Source organism: Molossus molossus, unplaced genomic scaffold (assembly GCF_014108415.1).
Source record: "Molossus molossus isolate mMolMol1 unplaced genomic scaffold, mMolMol1.p scaffold_m16_p_11, whole genome shotgun sequence".
Classification (NCBI taxonomy): Eukaryota; Metazoa; Chordata; class Mammalia; order Chiroptera; family Molossidae; genus Molossus; species Molossus molossus.
Window position 1 is genome coordinate 72120991 of NW_023425346.1, and position 27634 is coordinate 72148624.

The 27634-nt window shown below is 35.6% G+C and overlaps 1 protein-coding gene, 1 non-coding gene and 1 pseudogene across 2 annotated transcripts in view; 1 reads left to right on the top strand and 2 right to left on the bottom strand.

Annotated features, from left to right (window-relative positions):
- Positions 1 to 3353: 3353 nt before the first annotated feature.
- The window catches only part of AGPS (alkylglycerone phosphate synthase), a 148625-nt gene continuing 124344 nt past the window's right edge, over positions 3354 to 27634 (bottom strand). Inside the window, exons 18-20 of the mRNA XM_036253444.1 lie at positions 25454 to 25553; positions 23050 to 23107; positions 3354 to 3566 (exon numbers count right to left, since the gene is read on the bottom strand). Of these exons, the coding sequence (XP_036109337.1) occupies positions 3445 to 3566; positions 23050 to 23107; positions 25454 to 25553 (280 nt within the window). The 3' untranslated portion in view covers positions 3354 to 3444. The remainder of the gene's footprint in view (positions 3567 to 23049; positions 23108 to 25453; positions 25554 to 27634) is intronic.
- LOC118625913 lies at positions 10245 to 10307 on the top strand. Its single transcript, XR_004958764.1, has one exon. It is a non-coding gene; the product is annotated as a U7 small nuclear RNA (small nuclear RNA).
- Positions 15262 to 21654, bottom strand: LOC118625523 (annotated as a pseudogene).

Genomic DNA, 27634 nt, shown 5'->3' on the forward strand with positions numbered 1-27634 from the left:
GAAACAGGAAGCCTTGGACAAAGCGAAGCTTCCATAACTTACAAAGTCAAAGGTGATTCTGGATTCTCAATCATAACTGGCACTTGTTATTTTCGGCTTTTCTCCCCCTATGAGCTAAGTCCTAATTAAAATCAAAATCGCTAAATATTAAGTGGTAAACAAAAAGCTATTAAAGCTGTCTTTAATTCCTAACTCAGTGTTTCTTAAAATGTAGATATGCTTTCCACAGTATTTCATTTTGGCTGCCTCAAGCACCAGCACATGCGGTTTGTGAGTCAATTCATAACTATTTGTGTTCCATGTTTATATAGAATAGATGCTCAACAAACCCAGCCCCATTTGAACAGCCAAGATTACATGCTTCTGCTTAGGACAACAAAGCTCCCCTGATTAGCTACAGCTAAGAAGTTGTAGTTATAAAAAAAATATAACAAAGACAAATCTCTGGAGCCAACACGCACAAAGGCATTTTTTAAAATGCAAGCTAGGACTTAGCAGTTCCTAAGAGAATATTCTGTAAAAGAGGTTTCCTTGGAACCATCTGTATCTGGTGTAGTATACACACTGATGGAAGAATATCCTTTACTTCTGTCTTCCAAAATACATCAACATAGCTATGCACACTAGGCTTCTAGCTTCATAAATAACTTTTACGTAACTGTACTATATATAATATGTAAGCATTTAAGAAGAAAACTCAATACCTCATAAAAGGAAAGAATTTATTCCTCTTTCTTTGTAGTAATATGCTGGGCACAATAAACATGTGGCTTTTACAATTCTTACTAAACTAAAAAAAGCTCAAGTTACTCAGCATAGGACTAAATTCACTTATGCACTGTAAATTACACAATTAAGGCAACAGTTACACTAAGGGTCAATAAAGCCTGTTCATACTGAGTCTTTAGTATTCAATGCCGTTTCTCACTAGCAGCAAGTTCCCATTCCCACTAAAACCCCAACCCAAATGTGACATCAATCAAATATTAGAAATGTGACTAAGAAAGACAAGTCAGTGTTATGTAGTAGTGAAAACCAAATAGGCTGCAACCTTTTAAATTTTTAAACAAACTCATTCAAAACGAGTTAAGAAGTCTCACAGAAACAATGTTCTCCACGCTTTAACCTTTATGAGGCCATTTTCAGATATTTCAGAAATACGAGGCAAGGTTTAAGTGCTTCTGTGCACAGACAAGAACTCAGCTCTCCACAGACACTAAGTATATGCAGCGGCACCTCTCAGAAGCAGAGTATCAAAGTAGGAAAAAGGCTTTCTGATTCACTAAATCAGAGTGAAACAGCACTGATAGTACTCATGTGTTTCAAAATGATCCTCATAAAAATGATCCCAACTACAAAATGTGGTCATCACTATAATCAAGGTTGGGGAGCCCTGCAAACATGGGAGAAGAAAAGCAAAGACATAAATCACTGATTTCCACAAGGTTCGGGTACAATAGTGAACACAATTTCAGGTGTTACATTTATAGTTTCCTAATATCAAATACAGATTTCTGAGGTTGCTGAAATCTGAACTCCCTGGGAAAGAATGTTATAACAATCACATGCAAAGGAATGGATCTGCTTATGAATCTGTAAGTTTTATTTAAAAAAAAAAAAAAATTACTCAGAAACATGTATACACTCCAGTGAGATATTAGTACCATATTAAATTTTACATTTTGATTACCAGTTAGAGAAACCACCTTCATGAATAGATGCATTTTATAAATCTGAGATTTTTATAATTGTAGAGGCAAATAAAGTGTAATTTCTTCATCAAGTATCCAACTATTTCAAGTATCAAGGGCTTTAAACACAGATCTACTGGAAATTTTGTAATGAAAAATAAATCACCAACGCAGAGAGGCAGCTTCTAATACACCAATATTTACTTTTTGTTGTTAAACAAATATTTAATTTTTATTTGTTTACAGGTTTAAGTTAATTAGTTTGAGGCCAATTTTATTAATTAAAAATTATTTATATTTTGAAGTCTTAAAAATACCATTTTGTCAATTTAAAATTTTTACGTTTCTGTTTAAGGCTAATTCAGATATAAAATGTGTCAAACCGCCCCAAAATACTCTGGAGCTGTTGCTACATAGACAGACTGTGTGTCCTTTTACAGAATCATCTGCATTTCAACCTACATTATCTGATCAAATATTAACTTTAAAAAAATTATCAAAAGTTAGGTATTGCATTAAGAAAAGAATCCATCTCAAAATATGAATCATTAACCTCAAAATATGACAGTGATTTAAAGTAATCATTTCACTTATTTTTAGTTCCAGATTTGAATGTAAAAATGTTTGCTAAATGTGATTAATGCTATATCATTTAAGAAATATGGTATTTCAAACTTTTGATTATGCTGTATTAATACATTATAGTTTAAAATTTAGGTTAAACCAGTAATTCAAAAAAGGCAGTAAACCATTATTAAAAACTGAGATTTTACTTTTATATGAAAATGTATCATGTTTGGGTTAATTAAAAAAAACAGATTCTTATCATTGAAACTGTTGAGGCTTTCAAATTCAATAGCTGAATGATGACTGTGTTTCTTTAGCCAAACAATTCTTCCATCTGGAGACTTTAAGCAGAGTCTTCCTTCTCTCCTGTTGCAAACTCTGCATCTCAGCAACAAGAATGTGAAATCAAAGACATTACGATTGTAAGCTGAATAAAGGCTTTCATTTCATGGTAAACCTGTTTTCTTTCATACAATGAGCTTTTCTTATAAAACATATCATGAATGAAACAGGATATAACAAAAGGTTATCTCAGTGATACAAATACAACTCATACATCTGTAAAAACAGAAATATGGAGAATAAAATCATGTCCCCAAACAGAATAATTTGTATACTGATGATTTAAAGTTTTATAATTGTATACTAATTTTTTTAAAAAAGTAGGCCAAGCACCTTACAGAACTGAAAGCATTCTAAGTTAACAGGCTGCCAATTGTTTTCACAAGTATCCTCCTCCCTTAATGGCCTACTCACACTAGAATGCACTCTTAAACATACATGTGTATCACTCCTCAGTGGAATCTTTCCCAAAATTATCTGCTTCCCAGAGATGCTGTTTTTAAAAAGAGGCTGGATAAGCAATAGATGACACCAAAATCCGTCTTTGTTCCCAAGAGGAAACATCAATACAAAACAGCTGGCAATATCTTCGTCTGAGTAACTGGCAGACTTGTGCTGCCTGACTAAAATCTGAAATGACAACCAAATGAGAGAGACTTAGGAATACCATCTGTCAATCCATAAATGTAGAGACAAAACAAACTACAGAATGAAACAAACTTATGTTAAACCAACAAATAAATGTAGCCGAAATATAATTCATGATATATATGATTACTGGCATAACCATAGTTGAAGACTTTAAAAAAAAGTGACATTTTTTTCCATAACAATAGTAATGGATTTATAAAAGGTTTCTGTTTCCAAAGATGTTATTGGGGTCCACATATTCCTTGACAGACTTCAGCATCCCGAAGCCGACATCAGAGATACTATCCTTTAGCCACTGTTTTCGTAACTTGCCCACTGGAAAAACAAAATAAAAAATGCTTCAATATACACTGTGATGCTGGGAACCAATCAATCTTGTGACCATGAATGAACAAACACTGTGTGATAAATGCTTTTATTCAAAAATGAGAAATGTTTTGCTTTATTTGATTTATTGAGCCCACCAGACTATCAAGCTCATTAAGCCCAATGTATTCCCAGGGGAAGCCTGTGCTCCACAGTGTCTCCTTTTTCTGTAAACTATGAAATGAAGATGAAGAAAGCTTGGACTGAGATTATGGCCCATTTTACAAATAACAAAATGAGAAAAATGTGCATTTCAAAACAACCGAAACAGCCAAAGTTTCAGAGAAAATAAAGTTAATTCAAGAAAAAACATCATATTCAGGTGAATCTGTTGTGTATAATATAGCAAAAATGACAGGCTACATAAATGTAAAATATTTTGAAGAGAACAAAAGCTTAAAAAACTTTAAGAAAATCTGAACCCTGGGTTAAAGAAAAAAAATCTGGTTATGAAGGTTTTCCTCTTGCATTTTCTTTTCATATCACTTGTAAATAAATTTGCATGGTTATTTTCCTCCTATTGTTTTACCCAAATTAGAGATTTCTTTAGGCACTAAATAAATCAAACACCTAATCCATCTTAAAACTTAATCTTCTGCTTTTACATACTGTATAATGTTCCCCTTCTTTGTTCTTGGTCTAAGTTTTTCTGAGAATAATGAAGTGATATAATGGCTACCAGCATAAATCATCTTTTAACAGACAGTGAATAAAAACATAACCTATCTAAGTAGAACTTTTATAAGAAAGGATATATACTTAATCTGTAAAAAAAATTCTGAAATGTCAATTTGCTTTGGCACTAAAAAGCAAAGCAATATGCTGACTTATCTGTGGTGAAATGAGTAAATCTTTAATTTATGGATAGGACTACTTGTGGTTAGTACTTTTCAAATGTATTATTGTAATAATTAAATTCAAATGGTCATTTTCTAAAAATGTTCATTAATGATCCAAAGTCATCAACAGTGATTTAATTGGCCAATGGAAATGGGAAGCCTTCCTTCATTAAAGTATTCAGCCTGTCATTCTAAAATGCACTCCCATTTATCAGGCTACAGTGATACATTATAGCATCTGCCTGTTGGAAACCTTAAATACCATTTCAAGCTCAATTCAAAGCATCTTTTATGTCCAGTTCATCAGAAAACCATGGAATTGTCATTAAAATAATAAATACCATGATATCCTCAAAAAGCAAAATATTTCTGCTTAGCTTCTAGAAATAAAAAAGCATTGCTAGTGTTACAATAGGGAAAAGCGAGATAGAGCAGAAAAAAAAATTTAATTCAAAAAAGAAAAATTTTGTTTAAAAAAACTCTAAAACTGGAAGCCAAACAGTACAAATTCCTATTGATGTAATCTCTACCACCTAAAAGATGTTCTACCAGGTCCTCCTACTATCTACCTAAGGGACAACCCATCACAGTGCTTCAGCCTCAGTTTTCTCATCTGCAAAGGGATTAAAATCTATAAAGTCTTTTCACCTCAAATATCCTATGATTTTAAGAACTTAAAAAACGTTACAAATCAGGATTTCCAGATTTGCTCCAAGGTATTAAAAAAAAATGCAACTACTCTGTGAGTGGCAGAAGTGGCATTATTATAAGCTACCCACACTGAGGCAGCTCAACAGAGAGGGGTGAAGAGCAGTCAATGCCAGTCTCCACTGTTATCTGTAATATAGTTTCACTGAATGTGGCCCGTGGTTATGGATCTAATTGTCCTGAAAACACTGCAAACAACTGCTCCAACAAGATGGAGCACATTAGAACCTCAGCAGGATGCCCAACAGCTAGCTAGTCAGCCTGATTTTACACCTCTAGTAATAATACAATTCCACAAGGAACTGAACCATCATTTGAGAAGCCACCCAACAGCCATTGCATATTTAATGAAGTCGCTCACCAAGCGCTGGAAAACAGAAGGTGCTTGGAGTGCATCATTAGTTCTGTCAGAAGGATAATTTACACATCTATCTTGTCAAATTTTCTATGGTTTATACTTTTACAATAATCAATCTAACATACATTTGATTAGTGAACTAGAAAGTTTTTTTTTTTTAAAAAAAGGCAGTAAAGGCAGCATAGATGTGGCCCCTCATAAACATATTTAATGAAAGAATTTAACCCCTTCATGGCAGAGGACTGTTTCTTCTGTTAGTGATAATAGAATTTGAACTGAGATCAGAAATCATGACTTACGCAATTAAAGGGACTAGGAATCTTTTTGGTTTTGTTTAACCATTTAAGTCAACTACACTGTAGAATTAAGTGTCCAAACAAAAAACACAATTTAAGTAAAAATGTTCAATGAGTCTTTGCAATAAGACAGTTATTAAAAACAGCCTTTATAAAATTCTAGAGAAGCTCCTTTGGCTGTCTCAGATGAATGGATAAATTAAAAACAACAACAAAACACCAAAGGTGCTAAACCCAAAGAGGCATCATATTTCAGAGTAGAAGATTTTTATTCAAGAGCTAACCAACAATAATAATGATGTCATTTGTACTATCTTTATTTGTATTGCAAGATATTTAGATATTAGCTGACTATACAGATCTGGACACGTGTAACACACATGTGCACAACTCTATAGTAGCTGCTTAAATATTTATAAAGCTCATTTTCAGAAAAGGAAATGATACTCTGTCTGTCCTTTATGTAGCATGTCATACTGGAGGAAGGGACAACAGATGAATAAAAGCAGCAAAAATAGCCCTGGCCAGTTTGGCTCAGCGTTTGGAGCATCAGCACGGACCAAAGGGTCGTGGGTTTGATTCCATTCAGGGGGCACGTACCTCAGTTGCAGTTCAGTCCTGGCCCTGGTAGGGGTCATGCAGGAGGCAACCAGTCGATGTGTCTCTGTCACATTGATGTTTCTCTCTCTCTATCTGATGACAAATGAAAAAATATCCTTGGGTGAGGATTAAAAATATATCTATATCTATATCTATATCTATATCTATATCTATATCTATATCTATATCTATCCACACACAAATACCAGCAAAAGTAGGTAGCCTGAGATGGAAACATTCATTGTATGTATAGCTATCCATTAAAATGCATGTGTACATTCATATCATGTGAAGCTTAATGCTCTTTCCAGACCTGAATTATCTGATGTGGGATATTCATGACTACTGACTCAACTATAGTCCTTTAACTTCTGATTTTCTAGAAGTATAAACCCAGCTTTAGAGTCAACACTAGAACTACAGAAAGTCAATTCCACCACCTCTGAAAACAAGACAGGGACTCTATATTCCATAGTTCACAATTATTCTAAATATATAATGCCCAAAGTACTTAAGCCAGGTATTTAAGAGTCTTAGAAGCATTTTTAAAGATACAAAAAACAAACAAACAAAACAAAACATAGATCAGTCAAATACTAAACATAATAGAAAACAAATGAGGGAAATTCTCTATCTGCTTAAATTAAAGGTGGAGTTCACTTTTTTTATAATTTAACTTCTGATAATGCACATACAGACTGAATAAAACAAGTATTTTGTGTTTTTTCCCAATATATAGTATATTTTTATTTATTTTTTCCTTTTATTGATTTTAGAGAGAGAGGAAGTGAGAGGGAGAGAGAGATAGAAACAACAATGAGAGAGAACATCGAGCCCTGGCCGGTTTGGCTCAGCGGTTAGAGCATCGGCCTGCGGTCTGGAGAGAGAGAACATCGACTGGTCGCCTCCTGCATGCCCCACAATGAAGATTGAGCCCACAACCTGGGCATGTGTCCTGACCAAGAATCAAACTGGCAACCTCATGGTGCATGGGTCGACACTCAGCCACTGAGCCACACCGGTTGGACTATAGTACATTTTTAAAAACTTATTTTTGGAACAGAGAAAACGAAGCTTTTGGGGATACTTGAAAACAAAGGCTCAATAATCCCCTTTGGATGCTAACATTTCTAAGAAAGAATGCATTTTTGTGGTAAGATTAACAGCATAAAAGAATTAACAGATATGTATGGGGGGGGGGGGAGTAAAAGTGTTGTGTATGGAAAATGTGGACTTGATGGTTAGCCTAGCCATCAAAAATTATCTGGGACTACACTTGGCGTCCTAAAGGACTGAAGACTTAGCAGAAACTAGCCAATAGTCCTATCTTAAAAGTGATACATGTAGGTTCTACTAGCCAAAGTTCTTTTTACTAGATATGGTTAAAACTTTTTGCATTATGAATTTGACTATAAGGCTGAAAAGATTTATTATATACTTATTATGAAAGAGACTGTACATTTAGAAGATTACTGAAGCTAAAGCTCAGAAGCAGAATTTAGCCAAAGTAGAATAAAAGCATCTAACCATTATTGTAACAACTATACTTTGAAAATTGTAGTTAAAGCACTCTAGATACCTTTAACACTATTCTAAAGGTCATATTTTAAAAACAGAATCTAGACTTAGCTGCTTGTTTGAGTGACCCAAGCATCGACTTTGTATTTCAAGGTTTAAGTTAACGCAACTAAACTACTGGTGAATTATGTAAGGAACCAGAACTAGAGGTATACCCAACCTCTTGCCAGATAAGGTTCTGGCCCCATAAATCTTTTTGGGTACTGATGGAAACAGAAGAGGACAATGAACAATTTCCACTCTTTGAGGTACCTGTTGACTTGACTGTGATGATGTTCCTTCAGAGAGGGCATGGGTCTCAAGAAAAAATTCAGTTGTCCATTTGTTTGTACTACAAAGCACATTTCTGTGTGTTTGATTTTGGTGGAAGTACATGCTAAATGTTAGCCAACCAATATCCAAATAAGGGATGCTAACACCCAGCCTTTAAAGGTGTACGAGATGGGATTATGGTTATTCACAAGCCTTATTTAATTCTTAGATACGTAAAGTCATGTTTGATTTTAATTCATCTGATTTATTTTCTACTAATGAAACTTCTGATATCAGGAAGACAAATTCATGAATACCGTGTTAACAAAGCAATTAATATATGACAAGATTTTTCTTTTATCAAATATGTAAAATGTCGGCACTGGCGGCATTGCTCAGTTGGTTGGACCATCATCCGGATGCGCCAGGGTTTCGAGTCCGATCCCAGGTCAAGGTACATACAAGAATCAACCAAAGAATGCATAAATAAGTGGAACAACAAATCTGTTTCCCCTCTTTTTCTCTTTTCCCCTCTCTCTCTAAAATGATTTAAAAATATTTAAAATGTCCATTTTCTTCATGCTAAGATTTCATCTTTGCAGTTTATACAATAGCTCTAAGAACTTACAGATACTTGAATAGGTATTTAGAGATTATGGAGCAGAAAAAAAAAAAATTGTATTTCTAGGGTAATAACAAATCACAAGAGCCAGAATCAATCTGTCTTCAGAACACAGTCATATGTTAATTCTGCTACACATCCCCCAAAGGTGACTTGCCACATTTGAAATTTAAACTCAGTGGAAATTAATGCCTATACAACAAAGTCAAAAGCAAGTGAATAAGTCAAATAACATGAGATAGATAAGGGCAGAAAAGGAGAGAAAACATCATATGCTCCTTAAAGACTAAGACCATATTTTATTCATTTTTGTAGCCCTGTTGCATAACATGTGTATGCCACACAGTAAGAATTCAATAAATGGTAAATGAAATAAAAAAAAATAAATACTATATGACAGTTATCTATAAGTCATTTTAGATAAGGGGTAGGGGTTAAAATATCTAGGAAAAGCAATCTGGGTTTCCTTAATTTACTTTGGTTATATCTGTCTTGTATTCCCTATATTCTGACATTATTTCTTGGATATACTTAGAGCAATTCTATGTAGCTAAAAGAGGAGAAAGTATGTAATGGAACCTAAAACTCTCATTTTCTTCAAATCTCTAGGACTCTGGACTTATCAGTGGTTCTCAACGGGGGCAATTTTGCACCCCACAGGACATTTAGCAATGTTGTCACAACTGGGGCAACATTACCAGCATCTAGTGAGTAGAGGACAGGGATGCTGCTAAACATACTACAAATACAAGAGAATAACCCCCATAGCAAAGAATTATCTAGCCAAAAATGTCAGCAGTGCCAAGACCAAGAAATCTTGGACTATATGCCTCCAAGTGTCTATCTCCTAGGAGCCCAAAAAATTTCCATAAAGGCAACACACCTTCCCTGCTACAACCGACTAGATTAGCAGAAAATGGCTTATTGCCATTGCAGTGACCCTGTTCTAAATTTGAGGCTATTGACCAAATTAAGAGAAATTCTGAGATTGTATCTACTGTAACACTGAGAAAAAGGAACCATTAATGGCAAACATACTTTATATAAAAGTTAACTCTTAAAGACTTGAATCTAATATCTATTGAAAAAAAAACTTTTAAGTCACTTTTTGGGACACTTTTCCAGCCAATATGTGAAAATATATATAAAATAAAGCTTCACAGCACTGTCCAACAGAATTTTCTGTGATGAGAGAAATGTTCTGTTTCTGCACTATTTAATATAGTAGCCCCCTAGCCACACATGAATATTAATCACTTGAAAGGTGGCTACTGTAAATGAAGAAAATAGATTTTTAATTTTAATTAATTTAAATGTACATAGTCACAGGTAGCTGAGTGGCTTCTGTGTTTGACAACACAAAACATTAAAAATAAGTGCTTACAGCTCTTTTCAAGTTTGTCTAGTAGGTCTTCCGGTTTTCACCAGAAGGCCCTATAAAAATAAAAAAAATAAAAACATTAAAAATAAATTTTACTGGCCCTGGCTGGTGTGGTAAGTGGTCAGAGCACTGACCCATGCACTGAAAGGTTGCAGGTTGCAGGTGTGTGTGTCTCTTCTCTCTCTCTCTCTGTGTCTCTCCCTGTCATTCTCTTCCCCCCTCCCTCCCTCCCTCTAGCCCTCCCTTCCGCTTATTCGCTTTCTCTGAAAATCAATGAAAAAAATATCCTTAGGTGAGCATTAACCAAAAACATTTTTTTTACCTAAAGTCACTTTTGACAGATGTTACACTTAAAAATATCTATTACGCTCTGGCCCATTTTGCTCAGTGGTTAGAGCACCAACCTGCAGACCAAAGGGTCAAGGATTCATTTCCTGGTCAAGGGCACATACCTGCGTTGCAAGTTCAACCCCTGGCCCTAAAAATCAATGGAAAAAATATCCTCGGATGAGGGTTAAAATATGTATATATTAGGATTAACTGTTTACTAATTGTATGAAACTAACTATAAAAAGTTAATTATTCTGTGACAATTTAATAATGTAGTACAGGCATCTCAGACTAATAAACATTTAGTACTTGATGAGTCTTAGGACATAAAATTGCTGTGAAAAAAAATTATCTTTAAAGATCCAAAGAGAAGTAGTATTATGCAACCCACCTATGCTCTCTTGGTGATACACATGAAGTTGGAAGCTACTACGGATATATAAAGAACATGTAAGAGTTGGTGAACACAATGTCACTCCTGCCCTTTGTCTTGGACTAGGTACCTGTAATTGCATGAGTGGGAGGGCACAGGAATCAATACATTCTTACAACAGATTTTCTGTCAGCTCTCAAATTTGTTTATCCTATTATATAGCTGAAATTATTAAATGTTCGGCTAAATTATGGATTAAATTGGCTTCTATAGTCTGGTCTTGAAATCTAGCTTTTTACAACATTGCTTCAGAGGAAGTATAATCAACTTACAAGTTTTGTGGGGAAAAAAGCCAGTCAGAAAGGAAAAAAAACAAGAACAAAAACAAAACTAATTTAAAGGGCAAAACAAACTTTCTGCTATGTTATCATTATCTAATAAACATTAAATACTGGAAAGGCTATACTCATCTGGTAGCTATCAAAAAGTCAAAATCACAACAAGGATTTTGACATTGATATAGTCAAGACACAGAACAGTTTCATCACCACAAGGATCCCTGTGCTGCCTGTTTACAATCATCCCCTCCCCACATCTTATTCCTGGAACCACTAACCTGTTCTCTATAATTTTGTCATTTAACAAATGTTATAGAAATAGAATCACACAAATCTTTTGGGATTGGCTTTCCTCTGCAACCACTCAGAATAGTTCCCTGAGGATGCATCTAAGTTGTTGCATGCATTAGTAGCTGATTTCTTATTGCTGGGTAGTAGTCCATGGTATGAACATACCAGTGTTGAACCATTTCCAGTAGTCCCCCTTACCTGCAGGGAATATGTTACAAGACCCCCAGTGGGAGCCTGAAACCATGGATAGTACCAAAAGCTATATATACTGTTTTTTCCTTTGCATACACACTTTTTGCTTAAAGGAAGCACTTTACAGCTTCTCTTTGGCACATATGGATTGCCAGCATTACTACTTTTACACCTTGGGGTCATTTTAAAGTAATATGAGGGTTACCTAAACACAAGCACTGAGATACTAAGATAGTCTATCTGATAACTGAGGTGGCTAAGTGACTAACAGACAGGTAGTGTTAACAGTATGGATAAGCTCTTCAAAGGAATAATTCACATCCGGGTCAGGATGGAGCAGAATGGCATGAGATTTCATCATGCTATTCAGAACAGCCTATAATTTAAAACTTAGAAATTGTTTATTTCTGGAATTTTCCATTTAATATTTTCAGACCATCATTGACTGCGGGTAGGTATGGGGGGACTACTGTACTAGTTGAAGGACATCCAGGCTGTTTGGGGCTATTATGAGTAAAGCTGCTCTGCATATTCATATATAGGTTTTTGTTGTGGACATAAGTTTTTAATTGCCTGATATAAATGCCCAAGAGTGAAACTGTCAGGTAGAATAGTAGTTGCATGGTTGATTTTATAAGAAACTGCTAAACCGTTTACTGAATGATTATACCACTTTAGAGAATAGTTGTATCACTTTACATTACTACTAGCAATGAATGATTGATCTAGTTTCTCTACATCCTCACCATCATTTGATATTGTCACTATTTTTTACTTTTAGCTTTTTGATAGGTGTTGCATTTTACTATTGAGTTTTGAGAGTTTTTTATATATCATAGATATAGGTATTATGCTGGATATGTGGTTTGCACATGTTTTCTCCTACTCTGAAGCTTATTTATCTTTTCAACTTCTTTAAGAGTCCTGTACAGAGCAAACATTTTTAACTTTTGATAAGACCCAGTTTATCAATTTTTCCTTTAATGAACTGTACTTTTGGTGACAAGTTTTAGAAGTCTTTGCCTAGCTCTAGATCCTAAGATCTTGTTTTTCCTAAAAGTTTTATTATTTTTTGTTTTACATTTAAGCCCATTATCTATTTTGAATTATTTTGGTATAAGGTCAAGGTTCTTTTTGTTGTTGCTGTTGCCTACAGATGTTCAATTGTTCCAGCACCATTTGTTGAACAATCTATATGCTTCCTCCATTGGATTGCTTTTGTACCTTTGTCAAAATCAACTGGACATAATTGCATGGGTCTATTTCTGGGTTCTCTAGTCTGTTCCACTGATCAATGTATCTCTCTTCCAATACCACACAGTCTTGATTACAGTAGATTTGTCTTGAAATAAGGTAGATTTATTCTTATGACTTTCTTCTTTTTTTCAAAATTGTTTTAGTGGTCTAGTTCCTTTGCCTTACAATGTAAATTTTAGAATAATCTTTTCTATAGCTATTAAAAATATTGCTGAAATTTTGGTAGGAATTGCATTAAGCAGACAGATCAACCTTAGGAGAACTGGCATCTTTACTATGTCCAGTTTTCTACCAATCCAGGAATAGAGTCTCTCCACTTATTTAGGTCTTGTTTAATTTTTTTCATCAGCATTCTATACTTTTCAGAATACAGATTTTATGTACATTTCATCTGATTTATGCCTAAGAATGTATATATTTTGTTAGATATGTGCCTAATTCATTTTCTTTGAAGCAACTGGAAAATGGTACTGTAAATGGTATTTTAAATTCCAGTTTCCATATGTTGTTGTTAATATGTAGAAATATCATTGATTTTTGTGTGTACTCTTGTATTCTACAATATTGCTATGCTTGTTTTTGTAGATTCTTTGGGATTTTCTATGAAGACAATCATGTCACCTATAAATAGCAACAGTTTTATTTCTTCCTTTCCAATTGGTATGTCTTTTATTTCACAATACAGGTTTTTAACAAATAGCCTCAAAGCTGATCTTTTTGCTTTCTTCTGAATAGTCTCTTTTTACTTTTAAAGTTTCTGATACTATCGGATTCTGTTAAGACCACACAAAATAGCTAAGAGCAGCTGCCCCATAATTATTCTCTGAACGATAGTAAATAATTTTGGTTAGGTAAGGACACCAATATTTAAACTAAGACTGGTTAAGTTTAATCAAAGCTTTTTACCTCCTGACAAGGATTTAGGTATAATTTTAGCAAATGAACAACTTATAAACTTAACTCATAAATTGAAATTAAATATGTGGCTGACATAAACTCTGCTTTTTAAACTGACCAGCTCGGCAGTTAAAAAAAACAAGCACTATGAAGATTAAGTTAAGCAGGCTTTAAACTTCCTATAGCCTCCAGTTCCAGACTACATCTGTTTTCTTTGATACACAAAACCAGAGTTAAAATAGCTCCATTTATCATAGCATGATTGTAGGCAGACAAACCAGCCTGTCTGTTTCCAGATAGTGAAAGCAACTGTTATTAATCACAATTACAGGCCAAACCTTCTAAGAGAAATTGCATCAATATTCTTGCAACCCCCAGCTCTTCTACTCTCGAACTCAAAAATGGTGCTGAGAGTGTCATGACACTGCCAGGTCAGTAAATAAAGATGCTACTATAAGGTCAACTTGAGTTTTAAGTTCAGGATACAAATTACAAAAAATCTTTTTTATACATAATCTCTCAAAAGCTCTATTATTAAGTTTAGCAGGACAATTAAACCCAATATTTAAAATTTATATATAAAGTTTTCTGCTTTATGAACCTATACTGAGTAGCACAGGATATCTGAAATTTACAAATTAGATGATTAACTTTAAGCAGAAAAGCACTTATGAAAATAGACATTTTTCTAAAGCAAATTTTGTAGTCAATAGTGTGAAGAAAATTGTTTCTCTTTCAAACAAATTTTAACAGAATTTCCTATAGAGTGAGACCAACTGTAGGTTATGGATGAAAATGTGTTAAGGCAATTGTTGAATCACATCCCTTGAATTTGGATCTTTTTCAAATAAACTGTAACCCTTTCTTCAATGGTTAGAGCAAGGATTTAAGAATACAAACCACATATTAGACTTATTGGGTGCATACTTTGTAAGTTATATAAATGTCTAATCACTATGTTGTACACCCAAAACTAATGTACTATTGTATGTCAACTGTAATTGAAAAAAATTTTTTTCGCAGTCCTTGCTTTATTTCTTTTAGTCACACATGCATTAAAAAATACACACACACTTGCAAAATACCCAAACATCAGGAATTAGAAGAGCATAAAACAAGGAGCTTACAGGCTTGAAAAAGTATCATAGCCTTCAGAACAAAGCAAAACCAATCAAATACTGAAAATTTCTTTGTTCGAAACATTGATATTTTATTTTTAATACAATTAAAATTTTTGGTTTAAAAAAACACACACTTTAGGGACAAAAATTAAGCTTCTTGTGTTGCCTGAGGCAGAGCCTAGCTTCTCTTCCTTGAAAGCCTTTTGCAAATACAGATGCCAGCATGCTCCCCCGCCCCCCGCCATCTGTAAGTGCAACACTCTGGTCCCACACTGGGGACAACTGAAAGGGGCTACAGAGCATCCAAGACATAGTTGATCTTGGTGACCAGCTCCAGTCACTTTTCCAAGTTGAGCTTCTCTCTTTCTCCATATATGTTTTTCTTGAGCTTCCTAGCCGCCAGCTGCTTAGCTTCCATCATGACTTCAGCTCCTTAACCTATGTATCCAGTTTCTGCATTTCTTTCACTTTGTTGCACAGGTCAGAGCACTCTGTCTTCAGCTTGGACTGCAGCAGAGCAATCACACTGGTCCAGGCCTTGTGTTCCTTCCCCAGGCTATTCTTGCCACTGTTGAGGGACTGCTTAAACTTGACAGTCTCATTGGTGTTATGGTAGAGACCTAGTCTCTTATTGACCATGGTCAAGATCTGCTCTGTGATGTGGACCACCTTCATCCTGGCTTCTGGACAGATCCCTTGTGATGGAAAAGTATAACCTGATATAGATGATGACTGTGCAGAACAAGATGTAGAAATGGCCACAAGCAGGGCTCTTGCAGTGTGAGCACCTTTTTGAATGTGTGGTGCACCATGATGTCCTGGGTGTTGTTTTTACCAGATTTTTCTTGTAGGCAACAATCACAGGGCAGCCAAATGTGTCCAGGTAGATGTTACTGCAGCTCACCTGGGGCATGGCTGATTTCATAAGTACTGTCAACTTGGATGTCCCTGACCCTTTGGGAAAGATGATCTCCACAGTCAGGAAATCTATCACTTGTTCATTAAACACCTGGTCCACAAACCTCATCTTCAGGGCATACTTGGTCATACCTAAATCATAGTTGAGAGGTTGTAGTCAATGATATAATGGGTCTTCCATCAACCAAAAGGAAGAAAGCCAGGCCAGATTTCCATCTCTACAGAGTCATCCAAAATAAGGAGGTGCCTATGGGAAACACTGCCAATCTCATCCCAGTAATAACATCCTGGGCAGTGGCAGAGAGGACAGTCTTAAAAGAATGAATGGAAGCAATACAACTATCTGGTTGCCTCTGGTAATCATAGTGTGGAAAAGGCTCCTTAAGCACAGCCCCTGTGTGCTTCAAGTCTACATTTTCTTCCACAGCAATATTTCCCTAGTGAGAAACCTCGATGAGTTGGGTCATGCTGGTGATATAGTAAGGAAAGAGCTGTTGTTCTCATAATGTACTTTAACAGTATCCTGACTATAGGCAGGGCATCTGTGAAAGGTCCATAATCCAGGAGGTTCTTGAACCATGTGGGGTTCCCCAATTCGGTATAGCTCTCCACATTTTGGAACGCAAACTTCCCATGCATTATTTATGTCTTTGTTGGACAGGAGCGCAGAAATAATAGCTGGCCTCAAATACCACAAACTGTTTTTCTGAGTAATCTGGGTTGAATATGGCTGAAGCACATAGGTATAAGCTGTTTCCACAAGACTGAAATCTTGGTCCCAGGATCAAGAGCACTGGGAACTTGATTGTGAAGAATCTCCCCCTTTTACCTTAACATCTTGTACTTCCAGAGTTGTTTTCCTCCTCATCTTTTCCCCTCACCTGCATACAGAGGTGTGTCAGCTGCACTTTGAGTTCTTGCTCCGAGGCCAGAAGGAAGGAGGCAGCATGAGATGTGAAGCCATCACCTGGGTGCATCAGGACCACCGTGGCGCATCAGGACCACTTTGGCAGTCACCTTGGCCAGGTATCTGCTCAGGTCCACCATACACTTCATGTCTTCGCTGATCAGTGGTGCCAGAGACCTCCATGATGGGGTAAAAAAATAAATTTTTAATTCTTTCCTTCCAGACCTTTTATTTCAAGCTGAGTAGCACATGTACCTTTAATGGTCTTTGCAGTTTTTCTTTTTGGGGGTGGGGGAGAGGACAACATTTAAAAAAAAGTTTGAAAGAGAATACAAACCATACTTCCACTTGGTACTGTCTATTGCTTTTCTTCTTTTAAGAAGCTGCTATTTTTTTCTTTATTGATTTTAGAAACAGAGGAAGGTAGAGGAGAGAGAGAGAGAGAGAGAGAGAGAGAAACATCAATGAGAGAGAACATCGACTGGCCGCCTCCTGCATGTCCCCCACTGGGAATTTGGCCCACAACCTTGGCATGTGCCCTGACCAGGAATTGAACTCCTGACCTCTTGGTGCATGGGTCGACACTCAAGCACTGAGCCCCACCAGCCAAGCAAGCAGCTACTTTTTTTTTTAATCCTCACCCGAAGATATTTTTCTATTTATCTTCTGATAAAGAGTCGGGGAGAGAGAAAAACATCAATGTGAAAGAGACACATCGATTGGCTGCCTCCTGCAGGATCCCGACCAGGGCCGGAGACCAAATCGCAACTAAGGTACATGCCCTTGACCAAAACTGAACCCAGAACTCTTTGGTCCGCAGGCCGATGCTCTAACCACTGAGCAAAACTGGCCAGGGCAAGAGGCTACTATTTTTTAAGCACCTACTATATGCAAGATACTTTAGATGTTTTACCTACATTATCACATTTAAGTCCTACAATAATCTACGAGGTAGATTCTATTATTCTTGTTTTGCACTTCAGCTCAGAGAAGTTATTACCCTAATGTCATATAGCTAGTTGAGTGCAGGGTCAGGAATCAAATACAGAATTGATTTCAAAGCCTATGTTCTTTCCCTTTGTTTATAAGCCTCTCAAACTTTTATTTGTTTTAGGACCAAGTTTAAATGGAACCTTACATACATAATGCACCTACTGAAGAACACTAAAATGGCTGGTGTTATACAGTTGAAGAGCTAGCAAATTCTTTTACCCTACTTTTCCACTGAATGACTCTGTTAATTCTCTTACCCAGAAATATTATGGAATAAATTGAGCCTTTCCATGATTAGACCCTATATTCAAACAAGGTCTGATTATCAAACATTTAAACTAAATTAGCAATGAGACTAATGCCATTCTAATATGAAAAATTTAGAGCAATTTGATAATTTGCAAAACTGCCCCAATTCTGTGAGCACTTATCCACTCACTTAACATATTCATTGAGCATCTACTATGTAAAACAACTAGTCACTGTTCTAGAGACTGGAGAACACAGTGATGAACAAGATAAAGTCAGTAACCTCACTGAACTGATTCAAATGAACAGCACAGAAACTACACAAGAGAACAGGAAAGACACCTCTAAGACGGTGGAATTTTTATCAGAGATCAAAATGAAGGGGAAAGTCAGCCATGAAATGTCTGGGGGACAAGAGAAAGAACATCAGAAAAAGAAAGAACAAATATCAAAGGCCTTGAAGGGGAAAAGGGGTTGAAATGTCTGAGGATCAGCAAGAAAGCTAATAGTGCTAGAGGGAAAAAGTAATGAGATGAGGATAGAAAGACACAACATGTATATCCTTGAAGGTTGTGATAAGGGCTTTATATTTTATTCTGAATGTGAGGAGAAAAAATTGAGTTTTAACAAGGTTACTCTGACAGCAAGAGAAGCAGCAGGAGGACAGCAAGAGTGGAAGCAGACCGACCAGTCAGGAGGCTACTGCAGTAGCCCCGGTGGCAGTGGTGGTTAATGCCACCTGGTATTTGGGAGTCAGCAGCATACAGATGGTGTTTTAATACCTAGGACTGAGGTGATCACTAAGGGAGCAAATAAGCTCACAGAACTGGCTCAGGGCTGAGCCCTAGAGCACACTAATGTTTAGCAGTTTAGAAGAAGATAAGCTGGCAAAGGGAAAGCGTCTTCATTTTCCCAGCCCATATGAAAATTCAGGCTTACCTAGTTACTTCTAAGCAACAGTGAAACCAGGTAGTTTAGTTTGTTTCCATGTAGTCATATTTTTTACCACACAGAAAATAAAAATATGAGAAATATGATAGAAATGAAAGATTTCTATTTAAATAAGGCAAAATCTCTCAATAAATTAATATAAAGTCAAACTTTCAAGTTAAAGCTAGTAATTTCTTTCTTTCTTTCTTTCTTTCTTTTTTTTGGTTAATCCTCACCTGAGGATATTTTTCCACTGATTTTTTTTTAGAAAGAGTGGAAGGGAGAGCGGAAAAGGGACAGAGAGACAAACATCGATTTGAGACACACATTGATTGGTTGCCTCCTGCACGACTCCAACCAGGGCCAGGGATTGAACTTGCAACCTAGGCATATGCCCTTGACTGAAATCAAACCAGAGATCCTTTGGTCTGAGGGCCGATGCTCTAACCACTGAGCAACCAGCCAGGGCAAAGCTAATCATTTCATCAAACTTCAGAGTCTTTAGCAAAGGCCTAATAAGCCTAGAACCCAAAAATGCACATAAATTATACAAGGAGTTTTATTATAACATGAGCTGACCTGCATTTGTTTTATTATCTGATATTGCCGGCATGTTATACAATGGGGAAGTATAAAAACAACCAGAAAGTCAAACTGACTTATGTGCAAGGACTGAGAAAACAATGAATTATGTATGATGAGGAAATTAAAATTGTTGATTCTTTTTTTTTAACAGCTAAAGCAGGGCAAGTAAACTAGTGTCAAATTTTAAAAAAAAAGAGGATTTATATTTTAAAAGAAAAACAATAATGTTTAGTATTTCGTCTCATATACTTTTATTTTACTTTTTTTAACATGTTTTTTTCTTTATTGATTTTAGAGAGAAGAAGGAAGAGGGAGAGAGAGAGAGAGAACATTGATTGGCCACCTCCTGCATGCCTCCCCACTGGGGATCGGGCCCACAACCTGGGCATGTGTCCTGACTGGTAACTGAACTGGTGACCTCTTGGTGCATGGGTCGACACTCAACCACTGAGCCACACCAGCTGGGCTCATTTCATATACTTTTAAAATTGTGTATCTTTTCAAAAGCTGTTCATTTCACTCTTTTTAGCTTTTTGCTTATTTTCTGTATTTTAGGCTCTTAAGCAAGAGAACAGGGACACTGAAACAGGAGGACCTGAATTGAAATTCAAGTGCTATCACTCACAATTGTTGCTTATAACTTTGGGCAAGTTACTGTACACTCAGAGTTTTAACATCTCTTCATTTCAAAGACAGAAATAATATCTACTCCACTGGCATTTCCAGCAGAATTAAAGGAGATTAACTTATGCAGAGCACCTAGCAAATATTTACAGCTTTATAAATGTTAATTCCCTTCTAACTCCCTTTTTTTCACTGTCTCAACATCTGTAGCATTTACATGTTTATTTTTTATTTATTTTATTTTATTTTTTTATCCTCACCCGAGGACATTTTTCCATTTTTTGTTTAGGTAGAGTCGGAGGGAGAGAGAGGAACAGAGAGAGCGAGAGAGAGAGAAACATCGACGTGAAAGGGACACAGCGAGTGGCTGCCACCCGCACGACCGACCAGGGCCGGGGACAAACTGCAACCGACGTATGCGCCCTTAGCGGGAACCGAACCTGGGTCTCTCTGGACCTCAGGCCGACGCTCTAACCGCTGAGCCAAACAGGCCAGGGCTACATGTTTATTAAAGTTACCTTTTGAGTGTTTTTAAAAGAAAATGGGAAACTTTTACCTTGGTTTCAGTGGTAATGATATAATTCTAGCAATTTTAATCAGTGGTCTTTTGAGATGTTGTAATATTTTATTTTACTGGACTGTAAAGTTCTTCAGAAAAAGAGTCACTGTATAATCCTTTGAAACCCTATTGCCTAGTGGAAAAATAATATTTATAATATGGAAAACAATATACGATATTAAAAAGCACTAAGCATACTTTGTATTAAAAAAGTCACAGAAAACTATTTGCATTGTTTGTTTTGGCATCAAGAACTGAATCATGATCTTATAGGTAAATTAAGGTTTACATCTGTCCAACGGTATTTTTTTTAAACTTCTATTTGTGTGTATTGATTAATACATTGGACTATTACCACAGCTTTCACAAGTAACAAAATCCAAGTTTCAAGAGAATAGAGTATCTAAAACCTAATTATCTGAATGACAATTAAACCACTATTCCTCCCATATACAAGATTCAGCTGTTTTCATCCTTACACCTCTCATATTTACCATTATAAACACGAAACCTACAGTTTCTGATCTTAAACGAAAAAGTTCACTGTTGGCTGCTGACATGTACCAAAAGGCAAAACTGACTACAGAATGGAATTTGTTTTTCTCCAAACAAGTAACTACGGCTAAATTTATTTTGCTTCCTCTCTCCAAGCAATCAATTTAGAATGAAGAATATAGCATTACTTCATGATAGTATCTATTTTTACAAGTTCCTTACATATTAATATAGTGGCATCCAGAAAGAGAATATATAAAAAAGATTTCAAATAATGTATATGGCTTTCTGAGCATTTTAAAAGAAAGTATTAAAAACCTAACTGTCTTTACAAAATACCTCATGTTTAAATTTCCAAAGTTAGACCTTTAGACTAATCGGAAGCTTTGAGCTTTCTTATATCCATTTTCCTCCCTTCATTTTTGTCATTCTAACATTCATTACAATCTGTACTAAAAGAAATAAAAGGAAGAGGAAGAAAACAACAAATTTATTCATTTTAATGCTTATCAATCAGCTAAGTTAGAAATCTTTGTGTAGGGGTTAAGAAAAAAGTAAGGTGATAGCAAAAGATTATAATGATACAATGATGCTGGGAATTGTCTTTCTAGTCCATTCATCCACATTAGCAATCTTCTACAGGCCTAGCTACAATAATGTTGTATGAATACAGATTGTCTATAGCCCACTCTTTTTCCACCAAAATTCTTTCTTTCACCCTACACACGTGTACAGAGGGTTGATGGGGCGTTGAGGGCAGCACTGTTCTAGGTGCTGGTACACAATAACAAACAAAACAGAACTCCCTGCCTTTGAATCCTCACTTTCCAGTAGGAGGTGATAGCTACTTTTAAGAAATATAAATATACATAGCATGTTAGATAATGCTAAATGCCATGGTGAAAAATCAAACAGGGAGAGAGGGATATAGAGAATCCAGGGCAGGGGTAGAAACTGATTTTTTTAATTTGGTGGTTGTTTATCCTAATGCTCCTCCCTAAAAAATATTTTTAAACTTAAAATCTAAATATATCTATTTTTCTAAGCACCAAATTATATTGAGGGATATATTCAGAACAAATTTCTATTAATGGGGACAGTCAGATAACCTCAAAAATTACAATGACAGAATAGCCACTGTTTCACTTTTAAAAAATTGCCTCATGTAACTTTCATAAGCCAGTTAATACACAGATATATCCTAATTTTTATTGGTGATTTGATCAATTCTCTGATAAAACCTAATAGTACCACAATGGTCACCAAGTAACAACACAACATTAAAATCCTGGAAAAAAGTTTTTTCACATCCTATCTTGATTAATTGAATTCTAAGTGGGCAGAACAAACAGCTCTTCAATATGTGGTATAAACTGATGTCCAGCTACATTCCAATAGTGGCTGAAAAGCATTTATGTTATTTTTCTTTTATTTCCTTTAAAAACTTTTGTTGTAATGGTCAAATACCTCCGAGGCAAGCTAGGTGATCTTGAGGAAGATGAAGTTCCCTGAGAACTCAGAAGGCTCTCTAGGTTCAGATCTAAGCAGGCTTGTCAAGTCACACTTCTGTTGGTACTACCCACAACCTAGACTATCTCGGTGACAGACAAAAACTTCCAAGAAATCTCAAGTGCTCTCGTACTATTCCTATTATGACTCTCCCCAGCATTTCATCAAACCAAATGTCTTTTACATTAGGAATATCAGAAATTTACATTAGGAATACTAAAGAAGAATACCTCCATGGTGATGTGACAGACTCCCTCCATTAGCAAGGATTTCTTCTCTAGCAGCTGCCTGTATTTGGAAATAAAAGAACAAATAGATTTCACTTTGAAGTGAGAGTAAGAGCCAACTCCCAAAGGAGGTACATACTTCCTGGGTTAAATAATAACCTAGAAGCCTAATTTTCCTTTCTCTTAGGTTAACTGCATTTAAAAAGCAATTAAAATATATAGCCTAGTTTTACAGTTTTTCCAGTGAATAGTCAAAATATCTACAATAGTCACTTCCAGATTCTAGAAAAGAAGGCAAAATAATCAATTTAGCAGTACTAAATTGTTAATAATGAAAAAAAGTTTTGTAAAGACAAAACCAGGTCCTATTCTGAAGTAAACATCTCACTATACCAATAAACATTAGTAACTAACATTTATTGACTGCTTATTGTATGTCTAGAAAAGTACTAAGCAATTTACCTTCAGTAACTCATTTGTTTTTACCACAGCCTTATGGAATAATTACAATTATTCATATTTCACAGATAAAGAAAATGAGGCTTAGATGGTTAAATTATCAACCTAGTATCATACAGTGGGCATCAGACTCGAGATTAGTTATGAAGCTATCAGGAATCAACCATAAAAGCCCTTATGGGGAAAATTACTTGTCATACGGATATTTAAGTGTGGGAAAAAAAAACCCAAACTTGTTTTATCCTCCTAACATACTAGGCCTGACTAGAATCCTTACAGAGCACTAAGGTGGGAAAGATAAATGCTAAAACCAAAATAAAGAATCACTTAAGTACAGGGTGAAAAAAAGGGTAACCGAAACTGAAGTTACATTCAATTCATGACTATGTAGTAGCAATGAAGTGAAATATCTACACAGCCTTGAACCTCTCAGAATTACTCAGGTTGTACAAACCATCAGGAATTAGGCCAGGACAGAAAAGGGTCCATGTGGGCCAGATAGCCCATATCTCATTGCAAAATAATTTAAAAGAACTTTCATCACTTAATATTTTTCAAATGAATCATAAATATGGCAGCCCCATTCTAAGAGATTATATCTTCTAATGAATTATTTTAAATAAAGCAATAACTACTTGAAATTAGTAGCACTTAAAGAATGGCAGTTTGGACTGGGAAAAAAGGAATAATTTCACTCTTGTAGTACTACAGGGAAGAGGCATTGGGCAGCCAAAGGGCAATACAAAAACACTGAAAGTTTAAGATGATGGGAAAGTACTTCAACGTTTGAGGGTAATGGTAATGGGTATGTTCATTATTTTGATTGGGATGATGATTTCACTGGTGTACGTATACATCAATATTCATCAAACTATACACTTTACTGTATTTCAATTTTACTTGGAGAAGCTAAAGTTGGGTTGTGGGAGAGGCATAGGTGGGAGCCAACCAAACCTTGACTATGGTTTGGGTCTAAAAGTGTCCACTGAAAATCATCTTGTGGTACAATCTTTGGTAGGCAAGTAATAGAGTTGAAACACTAGGATACCTGAGGTTTTAACAAACCTCAGTGTCTTCCCAGTTCCTTTATATTCTAGTCTGTTTCTTCAACTCTAGGCATAGTTGTAACAAGAAATACCATCAAACAGAGGTTTTATAAAAATCAGAAGCTTACCCAGGCTCGTTTGGCTCAGTAGTCAGAGCACTAGCCCACGCACTGAAGTTGTCTCAAGTTTAATTCCTGGTCAAGGGCATGCAGCTGGGTTGCAGGTTCAATCCCCAGCACTGGTTGGGGCGCATGCTAGAGGCAACTGATAGATGTCTCTCTCTCTTTCTCACATCAATGTTTCTCTTTCTCTTCTCTCTCTCTCCACCCCCCCTCTCTCCCTCCCTTCTACTCTCTCAAAAAATCAATGAAAAAAATATCCTCAAGTGAGGATTAACAAAATAAATAAGAAGCTTAAGGCCACTTAAGAAATATAAAAACTGCTAGCAAATGAATCTCAATGGCCTACATACAGCTTTAGCAAACAAATTATAAACCTAAAATAAGGATATTACAGCAACAACGACCAAGAGCATTAGGGCTGCTGACCTCAATAGCCACCACCTGGAGTTGAGTGGGCTGCCAAAGTGATATCAACAATTTCTATGGTCCTTTGTTATTTAATTTCAAATGGTAGTATGTAGTATAAGTAACAACCAAAAAAATCACGAGCTACAGAATATTAATTTTAGAACATTAATTGTAATATATGTAGAGAATATTAATTTTAGACTCACACTTCAGTATACAACCCAGTGCAACAAATATGCTTCTTGTTTTTATGGGATATCAACCAGGTAAGCCACAAGTGATTAAAAGAGTCAAACTAAAGTTCATAAATTGATGGTGAAGTTTATCAAAATTAATGAAAGAATGTAAACTAATATTCATGCATACAATTACCTCAGTCTGGTCAAACACAGTCAGTGGGTCACTTATTCCCCTGTAGTTAAAGGCAAAGTAGAAATAGATACATGCACCTGCGTCATAAGTCTGTGTCACCCTAAAAAACAGACAGACAAAATCCCCACAGGTTAAGAAATCAGATTTAGTGTCTGGAAACTTAAAGGCAAGATTATCTGAATAATTTGTTCAAGCCATAATCTCATTCTCTACCCAGCCTCCTGCTCCAAGGAAGGAATGCAGATTGGATGGATGAAGGATATACAGAAGTCATTTGTACTATTTTTAAACTTTTTTTGGTAAATCTGGATTATTACCACCCAAAAGTTTAAAATTTTTTAAATAACGTAAATGTTTCTCCAAATGGCCTGAAATAAACAAAAATCCCACCCGCTTCCTCAGATGGGATTTTTTATTATTGTTTTTTTTTACGAAATATGTTATAGCTGAAAACAGGCCAAAACAAATCAGCTGGAAGTTGGTGATCCACTGTAAGTCTTCTACACTTACTCAAAATTAACAGACCTTAAAAATAGGAAACAAGAGAAATGTACAAATACCAAAAATGATCAGACTAGGTAAAATACAGTATCATTACTAATTAATTTCACATTGATAAATTGTAAAGACTTTGCAAACAAACTGAATGATCACATCAAATGCACTGACATGGCCTTAAAATACTATCTCTGAGCCCCACATGAGTACATGTTATATGGGTGTTTACAAAAGATATCTAGAACTTTAGATTGTTAAATCACCTATCTATCTATCTATCTATCTATCTATCTATCTATCTATCTATCTATCTATATCTGGGCTTTCAAGATGTAGTTAGGTGAAGCATTTAAAAGAGAGCTAAGGTAATCATAGACAAATCTCTGAATGCAAATTACAGAGATTCCCACAAAGAATTTAATTTAACAGAAGGAGCAAATAGAAAGGAAATCCTCTTTTTACTACACAATACAAATAGAATCTAATCTAAAATTTTAATGGCTTTTTAGGCCAAACATTAGGTGCCTCCAAAGAGAAGAAATGAAGTGTTTAACAATGCTACTGTCAATTTGCCAGCTGTGTTTTTCTTCTAGTGTTAATTCACAACCATAAAAAGATCCCTTGAATGTTTACATTTTTAAGTATCAGATTTACAAAGTTTAAGAAAAACTAGAGAACCAAGTTAACTATAATGGCATTATAATTTCAAATAATCAAATTTAAATAAACCTCAAGGTTACAAGAATGAAATGAGTTTATAGCAATTGATAAAATATACAACACTCATGAGAATAGTTAACGTTAATAAATAGAAAATGTAACTAAATAGTAATAGGATATTGCCACCTTCCAATAAATCCAGGATCAATATTACACAGTTCAGTTTTCAGTAGATAAGGAGGTTTCTAAAGTCACAACAGGGCTTGACTGATCAGTATCTCAAAGATAGACGAAGTAGAAATGATGTAAACACCTTTGGAAAACTTCAATTTGGGTCCATGTCATACAGTGACTCAGATCTAACACCTTTAAATAGAGCAATTCTATCACTTAAGACCAGTTAAATACTAGCAGCTTCCAAAATCACCTCGACAAGTGATAGTGTGGCTGCCAGTCATTCTACTATTCTTTGATTTCTAAAAGGGTTTGTGCTCTACACTTTTTGGAGTATTTTACTCGTATCAGATTCCCTGGCTAGGAATTCCTTTCCATAAAACTTCTTCAGAAAATTTAGGGTTGGGACTTCTATTCCAATAGACAAAGTATCTTTTAACAGACAGAAATTAAATAGACTCAATAAATACACCCTACAGCTAAATTATTTTGATTGGGATATTTAATTTCAATGATATCTACAATTATTTAAAATAAATTTTGAAATAGCTTTTTAAAAAACTAGTTTAAAAAATACATCTCACCCATTTACATTTAACACAGAATAATCTCCTTGTCCACTATTTTTTTTTTAGTTTTTAAATTTTTTATTAATTTGTTTTTGTTACAGATGTTTCTCATTTTTCCCCCATTGACACCCTCCTCCCTCCCCCCCCACCCCATCCCCAGCTTTGTCTATATTCACTGGTCATGCATGTGGTTTATATCTTCCCCCACAACCCCGCCCCCTCCTCTGAGGCTTGTCAGTCTGTACCCCACCTCCATGTCTCTGGGTTAATTTTGTTCAGC